Below are 10,069 nucleotides of genomic sequence, written 5' to 3' on the forward strand. Positions count from 1 at the left end.
CACACACACACACACACACACACACACACGCATATATCTGGCCAACACCCTGCGCGATCCCAGCCGGCTGCCTCCTCCCCCTCCCCTCCTTCCTGCCACTTCGCCCCCTCGCGTCGCCCCCCTGGCGCCACCCGGTCGCTTTCTCCTCCCCTCTCCCTCCCGCTCGTGTGATCCCACTGCATTTCCCCTCCCCCCCCTGAGAGCTGCATCCTCTCGGCCCCGATCTGCGCTCGCGCCCGCGCCACCATGAACGACCCGTCTGCGTTCTCCGACTGGTCTGAGCGGTCGCTCTTCTCTGCCCTCGGCTCGGGAGCGCGCTTCGACCGCTCCGCCAAGAAGGCCTTCGCCGGTGCGCGCGATGCCTCGGCCGCCAACCAGCTGAGCACCTCATCCAAGCAAACCCGTGAGAAGATCGCCTCGCAGCTGGACTTCTTCGGGACAGGGACCTCCCTCCTGCAGGGCACCACTGCCAAGGATAAGGATGCCGCCGCCGCCGAGGACGACGGCCCCGACACCGACACCGATGCCGATGAGCCGGAGGACACCGGCTCCGGCGCCGAGAGCGATGCCGAGGATGACGGTGAGGACGCGCCTGCCCAGCTGTCGCGCAAGGATCGCAAGCGTGCGCAGGTTCGCGTCAGCGACCCGGAGGCCCCGAAGCCGGTGACGTCCTTCCAAGAGTTCGCCACCCGCTACGGCATCGCCTCCTACCTGGCCAACAATCTGGAGAAGTACCACTACTCCAACCCGACCCCGATCCAGCAGCACGCGCTGCCCATCATTTCCGAGGTCCGTGCACACGCACACATGGTGTTTCCCCTTTCCCCGCGCGGTCACCTGCCCCCAGCCACTCCACCTGGATGTCGACCCACCGCCTGCTTTCTGACACATGCATCTGCATGTGCTATCTTTCCCGCTTTCACCCCCTGTCCCTCCTCTTGCGCTTGTCATGCACAGGGCCGCGAGGTCCTGGCCATCGCGCCGACCGGCTCCGGTAAGACGCTGGCCTACCTGCTGCCGATCCTCCATCTCTTGAAGGGTCCCTCCGGCGAGGGGCATCGCGCCCTCTTCATTGTCCCCACCCGGGAACTGGCTCAGCAGGTAGGCGGTCCTTCTTCCGGCGCCACATGTGTCTGCTCTTTGCCCCTTCCCGTCTTCCCCCCCCCCCCTCTAACACCCTCTGCTCCATGCACCACTGCCCATAGATTTACCGCGAGTTCAAACGCCTCAGCGAGGGTCGCAATTTCCGCGTGTGTGTCCTGACCAAGGCCTCGGCTGCCGGGTCCAAGGAGCAGCAAGTCCTCAGCAAGCGCTTTGGTATGTGTCCCATCTCCACACCCCCCCCCCCCTCCCTGGCACTGTCTTGCTTGTTGTCGATGGCAACTGACCCCTCGCCGCCCTTCCCTTCTGCTTTTTCTCCCCCCCTCCATTCCTCGCTGCTTCTCTCACCATGCCCGTCGTGTAGACATTCTCATCACCACCCCGATGCGCCTGGTCCACCTCATACAGCAGAAGGCCGTCGACCTGACCAAGCTCGAGCACCTGGTGCTTGATGAGGGTGATCGCCTGCTGGAGCTTGGCTTCTTGGAGCAGGTCGATGAGATTCTGGCCGCGTGCGGCACCGCCGCCGGGGCTGGCCCGGCTGCTGACACCGGTCGGCGGCCCCTATCCAAGTACCTCTTCTCGGCCACCCTCTCGGTGCAGATCGAATCCATGGCCCGGTCGTTCATGCGCGACCCGGTGCGCATTGTGGTCGGTGTGCGTAACACCGTGTCTCTGACGGTCGAGCAGTCGCTCATGTACGTCGGCAGCGAGGAGGGCAAGCTGCTGGCCATCCGGCAGATCATTCAAAAGGTGCGCATCCAACATCCCCCTCCTCTCCGGCTCCCGGGTGCCGTGTGTCCTAGCCCTCGCATATTGACCTCCTCCCCCTACCCCCTACCCCCTACCCCCACCATGCTCCTCATCCACAGGGCGTGCGCCCGCCGGTCCTCATCTTCGTCCAGTCGAGGGAGCGCGCCAAGCAGCTCTTCCACGAGCTGGTGTACGACGGCATCAATGTGGATGTCATTCATTCGGAGCGTACGCAGCAGCAGCGCGACCAGATCGTCGACAAATTCCGCACCGGGCAGATCTGGTTCCTGATTGCCACCGAGCTCATGGGTCGTGGTATGGATTTCAAGGGTGTCAACTTGGTGATCAACTATGACTTCCCCCAGACCACCGTTTCATATATCCACCGGGTGGGTCGTGCTGGCCGTGCTGGCCGGCCAGGCCAGGCTATCACCCTCTTCACCAACGATGACAAGCCCATGCTGCGGTCCATTGCCACGGTCATGAAGGAGTCCGGCTCCAAGGTGGAGGACTGGATGCTCACCCTGCCGCGTGTGTCCCACGGGCACAAGTCCAAGGTGGCCGCGCGGCCGATCTCCCGCTCGGACATCACCTCCTCCCATGAGACCAAGTTCGAGCGCCGCATCAAGAGCCGCAAGAGGTGCGCACTTTCTGTCCCGGCGACGGTGCCATGTCCCTGGGCGCCGCGGGGGAGCGCTGACGGTCTCCTCCGTTGCGGGCTGTCTCCCTCTCTCTCTCTCTCTCTCCCCCCCTTTCCTTGCTGACCCTCCCTTTCGCCTCTCACTTGATCTATATGTTTCTGCTTCTCCGAACACGCTTCTGCCCAGGCAAATCATCGAGCAGTCCAAGCAAAAGAAGGACCGGGCAGCCAAGCGCGCCAAGAAGGATGCCAAGAGTGGTGGGTCATCCGCGGAGACCGATGCGTCGGCAGATTCTTGAGGGCGATGCCGCCCGCGCGCCCGCACGCATGCATGTTCGCTTGTCTGCGTGCGTGCATGTGTGTGTGTGTGTGTGTGTGTCTTCCGCCCCCCTCCTTTCTAGCCGCGGGCACACGCATGCCGGTGTCTGTTTCTCCCTCCGCTCCCTCCCCCTCCCCCTCTGATGAGAATGGTGGACCTCTTTTTCATCCTCCCCCCAGTGTGCCCTGCTGGCTGTTGTGTGCTATCTCCTCCTCGCATGCCTCCCTGTGGGGTCACCGCGGGTGCACTGCTCTTTTTACCATCCCACAATAGAATCAAACATACATGCATCTCCCTCCCCCCCCCCCTTTGCGTCTTCCCCCTCTTGCTGTCCTGGGCGCGTCGTGTGTGGCGAAAAATGAGCGAAAAAAAAACAGAGAGAGAGGAAATGTCCACTTGGGCAGCATATACAAAGACAGGGACGCGCGCTATCGGTGGGGTTTCATTTGGCCGAGAAGGGAGGGGAGATGGTGCCTGTTCGCGCACATACGCACTCCCACACCCGCACGCGCGCGCGTGCGCGCGCGTACACATGAAAGTGAGCGAGGGAGAAGGCGGCAACAGTAGCCGACACATGCACTTACACACAGACATACGCACAGGCGCACACGACCCATCAGAAGCCGCGGTGACTTGATGAGGGCCGGAAGCTGCTCATGTGAGGCGTCGCGGCGTAGGTCATCTTGCTCTCGGCCACATAGGTGAAGCCGTCGAACTGGGCCTGAACGCTGCTGCTGAGGTGGTCGCCGCTTTCGACAACCGAGTCGACCGGCATCTGTCGGGCACGCGCATGGGAGGATGCAAGCGTGTCAGTGGTACAAGGAACCGATTGGCAGGGAGGAGCGAGCGAGGCCCGAAGACGCACCATGGTGGTGAACTCCTCGTCGAAATTCCGCGTGTCCGTCTGCCCGCCAACCTCCGGCCGGAAGGGCGGGGCCACCTGCCGGGCGTGGAGCTTATCCCAGCGAATGTCGGCGAAGAAGGGATGCGCGCGGATCTCGTGGGCGCCACCCGAGCCGAGGCGCGTCGATGGTGACCGGTCTAGCAGGCCGCGCAGCAGGGACTGCGCCTTTGGTGACACCTCCGGCGGAAAGACCAGAGGCGCATTCAGGATCTTTTGGTACATCTCCTCGATGTCATCGGCGAAGAAGGGAGGTAGCCCCTGTGTTCATGTACGTGGATACGCCAATGCAGCATTGTGTGTGCGTGTGCGTGTGTGTGTGTGTGTGTGTGTTCATGTGTTTTGTCGCGCGGCCCCGTGTTCCGGCATGGCAAAAGGGGGAGAAGGAAGGTGGGAAATATCCGGTCAGTCTCATTGCAGTTGTGGTCGCCTTTCTCGGACACACACACACACACATGGATATATATAAATAGATGCATATGGCTACTCCTCCTTCTGGCGAGAGGAAAGGAGGATATCGCCCAGTGCAGCGGGATTAGGAGGGGAGGGGCAAATGTGCACGCACGGTGATCATCTCGTAAAGTAGGATACCGAGGGTCCACCAGTCAACCACCTTGGTGTAGCCCTCCCCGAGGAGGAGCTCCGGGGCCTGGTTGGCATTGGTATCGAATGGGAACGAAAGGAAGGAGAAGAAGAAAGGGGGACACGCGTAGGGGGTGGGCAATGGTGGCAAAGGCAGGTGGGTTAGGTGAATGAGGCAAAGAAATGGCAGCAGATTCAATGGGGGAGCGGGAGACAGAGAGAGAGACAGAGACAGAGAGAACGAAGGAGAGGCAGGGAGTGGACACCAAAGCTCACGGATCGCGCCATCCGAGCACGCCCGGCCAAGGCAGCAAAAGGGACGCACCAGGTACTCCGGAGTCCCGCAGAAGGTGTTGGTCTTCTTGCCAGAGGTCATGTTTACCTTGCAGAGGCCGAAGTCGCAGAGGGCAATGTGCCCATTCGAGTCGAGGAGGATATTCTCGGGCTTGAGATCGCGATAGACAATGTCAAAGCCATGTAGATACTCCAGGGCCATCAATAGCTCGGCCGTGTAGAATCGGGCCCGGCGCTCATCGAAGGACCCTTCGTCCTGGAGGTGCTTAAAGAGCTCGCCACCATTGACGAAGGCCAAGACCAGGTACAACTTGTCGGGGGTCTGGAATGAAAATTTGAGGGAAACAATGAATGGATGCGTCAGCCGGGCCAGGACCCGACGTTCGGCGATCGTGTGCTCGACTTCGTCGCGGGCGACGATATTTTGCTGTGCGTCGGGCGCGGAGGGGGAGGGAGGGCAAAGGGCCAGGAAGGAAAGTCAGCGGGTGCTCCGGCATCGGCAAGCAGACAGAGCGAAGAACCGGTGGCGGCTGTGCACCTTGCGAATGATCTTCATGGCGTAGATGCGTCCGGTGTCCTTCTTGCGGACCTGCATCACCTTGCCGAAAGACCCCTTGCCGATGACTTTGAGCAGCTCGAAGTCCTCGATGGCAAGACGCTTTTTCTGCGGGAAGGGGCCCGGTTGTGGAAGAGACCAGGGAGGCGCGGGTCAGTGTGGTCCGGGGGGAGGGGGGGGAGGGGGGGCAATGGTTTGAAATGCGGCGATCCAGGGGCATGGAAAGGGGGGCACGAACCTCGGGCTTCTTGAAGGAGGTCTGGATCTCCAGCTCGCCGATCAGGTCGCCCTGCTCATTGAAAAGGGGCATCCAATCGTCGAAGGTCTTTCCCTCCACCAAATTCGGCCGGCTGCGATTGGACCCGACGAATACCTGCTCGCCGGAATCCAGGGACTTGATCCAAACCGAGAGGACAATCTCGGCATCGACGCCGGCCACATCGAAGTGCGCCCGGTGCTTGAACAGCGGGTTGGGGTAGTCGTCATTTTGCGCGGCGAGGGTCACCTCGTTCTTGTCGTACTCCAAGACCGCGATGACAACCAGGCGCCGGCAGGGAGCGCCGCCGGTTGGCGAAGCCTGGATGGTCTGGGGGTTGGGGGTGTAAAAGTGCTGACCCGTGGTCGGTGAGGAGGGAGCCGAGGAGATCAACGAGAAGGGGGGCGGGAAGCACAGGCGCTTGCCCTTGATGATGCGGATGGACAGGAGACCACCGGAATCGAGCATGTCTATGGGAGGGCACGAGTGTCGAAGGGCGGCCGAGCGGGTGGCGTCAGTGGCAGGGGGCCGGGCCGGGGTCGGGGGGGGGGGGGGGGGGCGAGGGAGGAAGAAAGAGGGCACAAGGGGGGGGGGAGGGCACCATCTTCGACGCCCTTGGGCGGGTTGTTGGCGGTGACCGCCGGCAGGGGCTCCATCTGCGGGGTCGGGAAGCTGCTGGCCCCGGGCGGGATGATGGCCGCTGGCCGGGTGGTCTCAACCGGGGGGGACCCTGGAACCGGCCCGGAGTGCAGACCCGGCGACTGTGGCGTCTCGGTGGGCAGGGACTCGGTCGAGAGCGGCGGCACAGTGGGCGATGAAGCGGCAGGAATCTGGGGGGCGGTGTGTGTGTGTGTGTGTGTGCGTGTGTGCGTGTGTGTGTGCGTGCGTGCGTGCGTGCGTGCGTGCGTGCGTGCGTGCGTGCGAGTACACGGTGGAGGCAGCACAAGTGGTCAGAGGGGAGGGCAGTCAAAAGGGCACGAGGCGACGAATGGGCAGTGCCATCCTGACGGAGGACGCACACTTCTTCCGCTTCACTGATGACCGCCATGGAAGGGCGGTCGAGGCGTCGGGAGAGGGGGACAAAGGCGTGTGAGTGCATGCGGAGGAGGAGCTTGGACATTGAGACGGGGGAGAGAAGCTGGGAAGACGGACCGCCAAACATCTTCTTCATCAATTTGGCGGCGGGGGCGGCCTAGCAGGACCGCGGCGGATGACCAGAAGAACCAGTCACCCAGAAAAGGGGCACGAACACCGGGCGGAGCGCGCGAAGGGAAAGTGGACGGGGCTGGGAAGAGGCGGCTGGGGACCGGAGAGGAGAGAGAGAGAGAGAGAGAGAGCGGGAGGGAGAGAGGGAGGGAGGGGAGGGAGTCGGAGGGGAGGTGTTGCCGGGGATGGGCGGCACCGTTTGCCTGAGTGGCTCGCCTTATGCGGAGGGCGGGGGAACAGGGGGGAACGGGGGAGGGGGGGGGGCATGGACGGGCGGAGCAGGGGGGAGGAAACAAATGGATGCATCCCCTGGGGGCGAGGGGGGGGGGCGACTCAGTCCCTGGGTCGTGGCCCACCCACGATCTGGGCCGCAGGGGCTTTCTGCCCCCCCCCCCCCCCCCCCCCCCCGTGGCCCCCCGTGGTTTGGTGCCGGGGCGGTGTTCGAGCGTGGCGGGATCCGCGGGGCCACCCCAGGAGCCTAAGATGCCGGCGATGGGTGTATTTCTCTCCCCCCCCCCTCCCCGCGGTTGGCCCTCCGGCCACGGAAGCCCGTCCTCTCCGATGGGCACCTGCGGGTATGCCCGGGACCAGGGGTGCCCCCCCCCCCCTGCGCACGAAAGCCCGCACACTTACGCACACCTGCGCATGCACACAGCCACCCACACACACACACACACACACACACACGAGGGGCGGCTCTTGGTGCCTGCCATTGCGCACGGCTCAGCAGTATATTGCCCTCTCAGGGGGGCAGGTGGCCCTGGCGGAGATGCCTGCCGCCGGCAGGGCCACCTGCCGCTGTGTGGAACACCATATCATCCTGGCGGGCTCACGGTCGACCGACGAACACTCACACGATCACAAGCCCGCACTCGCACGTCGGTGTGCCCGCGCCCGGTGGGAGATGATCGGCTGGTCTGGCGATCCGCCCCGAGGGGGGGCGAGGCCGGAGGGCTGGCAGCGCGGGGACGGACCGGCGAGGGGGCGAGGAGACACCCATCTCCATACGGAGGATGGGTAACCCCCGGGGACATATACTGCCCCGGCCTGGGACGTCGCTCGGAAGGCAGGGAGGCCCGACCGGGGGACCGAGGGACCGGGGGACCGGGGGACCGGGGGACGGGCGGGGGGGCGGGGGGGGGGGGGGGGGCTCCAGTCAGAACTTCAGTCACCCTCCACGCCCAGTTCCCTGCGCCCCCCGGTCGGGGCCAACCTATCCGGGCCCAGGCGAGCATCGGCCTATGTGGGCCGGTGCATCACCTTTCGTCCGGTTGTGCCGGCGGCCGGCGCGGCGGGAATTATGCCGAGCACGGCGACAAGGGGCCGGGAGGGGGGGGGGGGGGGGGGGGGGGGGTGACACCCCTGCGCCTGGGAAAGCTGGTCTGCCTTGCTGACAAACGCGCCGAGGTGGGGCCTCATGCGCCACGGGAGAGCACTCCCACCGGCGGCCGGGGGCCGGGGAGGGGGGGCATGCCCTCCCGGCCGGCACTCGGGGCCCACCGAACATGGACGCTAGGGACCCCAACCGCCCGGGCGGTGTCCGGCAGGCCTTTCCCTGTGGGACGCCGGGCTCTCTCTCTCTCTCTCTCTCTCTCGGCCCGGCCCGGCCCGGCCCGTCTGGTGCCCACTTTGGGCCACATCCAGGGGGCGCGGGGGGCGGGGGGCGCCGAGAGCCCTGCGGCCGCCGGATCAATTCGGCCCGGCCCCTGTACCCGAGGCCCTGGCAGAGCAGGACCACCCGGCCACTGGCCCCCCGCACCCCCCCCCGCCTTCTCCCCCCGTACCCCCTTCCCCCGGGCGCGAGCCGAGGAGAGGGTGGGGAGGGGGGAGGGGGGGGGGGGAAGAAGCGCGGGAAAGCCCAGGGCATGCGAGCGCAATGTGCCCCCGCACCCGCGCGCGCGCGCGCGCCCCTGTGAGAGCCGCCGAAACTCGCGGTGCGTTTTCCCTTCGGAGTCTGTGCGGTCCCCGCGTGCCGGGAGCCCGGCGCGGCATTCGCCAGGTGGCCAGCGAAGGCGCCGGCCCGAGCAAGCTGCCGTGTTGCAGCGCCCTGCCCGGCGCCGTCTGCCGGGCGCCCAAGGGGCATGGGAGACCTCCCAACTGATGAGGTCAGGGGTAAATGGGGTTCATTAATTTTACGGAGCGTCTGGATGCGCTCGCGCCCGGGCCTGCCGGCTCCGGGTGCCGCCCGCAGCCAGCCTGCGCCTGGCCCCCCCCCCCACCTCCCGCACCCAGGCAGCGCGCCAGACGCGGACATCTCCAGCTGGTCCTTGGCGTCATATGCCCGGACCCAAGGGAGAAGGACGACCGCCGCTCCGCGCAGGGGAGCAGGCGTGGCGAGCCACCGGCCCGGGCACGACGCCGTCTCGCCAGCAGCCACGCGCCCCCTCGGAGGCCGAATGGCCCTGGGGCCCTGCCGCCCCCCCGTTTCCCCCTTCCCTGCCACAGGCATGGGAAGCCGCTGCCCCACCACCAGCCGGGGAGGGGGGGGGGGGGGGGGGGGGGGGGGGGGGGGCCGCCGGAGTTTCGGCCGTCCCGCGGGTCAGCCAGAAGCTGCAGCATGTGCCCAGGTCCGGGGCCTAATTAAGGTACCACATGGGGGCGGTTCGAGGAGACGGTACACCCAACCCCTCCGGGCAGGCCGCCCCTCCCCAGCTACCAACCATCCGCAGGGCAGACACCCCGCCCAGGGGGAGCGGGGGGGGGGGGGGGCGGGGGACGGACAGGATCTCCCAGGCAGGAAGCCCCCCCTCCAAAAGGCCTTGTGCGCTGCGCACGCCTCGCGTGGAGGGGTGCGCAGGAACAACGAGCGGCAGGGGCGGGAAAGAAATACACGGGCGAGGTCCGGTCGCCACGCCACCTGGAAGGCAAGGGGGAGGACGCCAGCGCGCTGGCCCTTCCCGGAAATGGGGCAAAGGGGGCCCTCATCGGCGGGCGGTCCCAGTGGAAAGGGCGCGGCCGGCCCCGGGCAGGTCAAGGATGTGTCCTGGCCTCCACAACGAGAGTCACCCTGCGGACGGGCAAGGCGGACCCTTGTTTGAGGCTGGGATCTCCCGGAGGGGGGGGGGGGGCGAGCGGAGGAGGAGGTGGCGGAAAAAGGTGGCTGCGTCAACAGCCGCAGGGGCGCCGGGCGACGCGTGAAGGCCGCGGGGCGCCGGGGCAGCCCTTCGCCATGTCAGGCCTTCGACCCTCCCCCCGGAAGGACACGACTACAGGCGGGCGCGAAGTGCGTGCGCCCCCTCCCCGCCCCCTCGGGCAGGGACTTCATGGCGCAAACAACACAAGGTGAGGCGGGGTGCCATCAACCGGCCTGGGGAGAGGACCGGGGCCCAATGTCACTCCCGGGGGCGCGGGGGGGCCGGCGTGCCCATGTCCCCGGTGGTCGTCCCCCATGCCAGGATCCCGCGGTGGCCTGTCGCCGTCGATGCCCGGCCGGCGTCCAACTACCGGGCAAACATCGGCCG

General features: G+C 66.2%; 2 protein-coding genes across 2 annotated transcripts; one reads left to right on the forward strand and one right to left on the reverse strand.

Moving 5' to 3' along the window:
* The first annotated feature begins 33 nt into the window (after nucleotides 1-33).
* On the forward strand, nucleotides 34-2,862 carry H696_04112 (hypothetical protein). The gene is made up of 6 exons (XM_009497994.1): nucleotides 34-789; nucleotides 958-1,101; nucleotides 1,206-1,317; nucleotides 1,466-1,854; nucleotides 1,974-2,494; nucleotides 2,682-2,862. Exons 1-6 carry the CDS (start codon nucleotides 247-249, stop codon nucleotides 2,791-2,793), a joined length of 1,821 nt encoding a protein of 606 aa, XP_009496269.1. The 5' UTR covers nucleotides 34-246; the 3' UTR covers nucleotides 2,794-2,862.
* A 567-nt stretch (nucleotides 2,863-3,429) lies between these two features.
* On the reverse strand, nucleotides 3,430-6,450 carry H696_04113 (AGC/AKT protein kinase; the record flags this gene model as incomplete). Its single annotated transcript, XM_009497995.1, has 8 exons — nucleotides 3,430-3,588; nucleotides 3,679-3,975; nucleotides 4,280-4,363; nucleotides 4,622-5,017; nucleotides 5,129-5,254; nucleotides 5,385-5,872; nucleotides 6,004-6,232; nucleotides 6,424-6,450. 8 exons carry the CDS (start codon nucleotides 6,448-6,450, stop codon nucleotides 3,430-3,432), a joined length of 1,806 nt encoding a protein of 601 aa, XP_009496270.1.
* Between the last annotated feature and the right edge of the window lie 3,619 nt (nucleotides 6,451-10,069).

The sequence above is a fragment of the Fonticula alba genome (assembly GCF_000388065.1).
Source record: "Fonticula alba strain ATCC 38817 unplaced genomic scaffold supercont2.6, whole genome shotgun sequence".
Classification (NCBI taxonomy): Eukaryota; order Rotosphaerida; family Fonticulaceae; genus Fonticula; species Fonticula alba.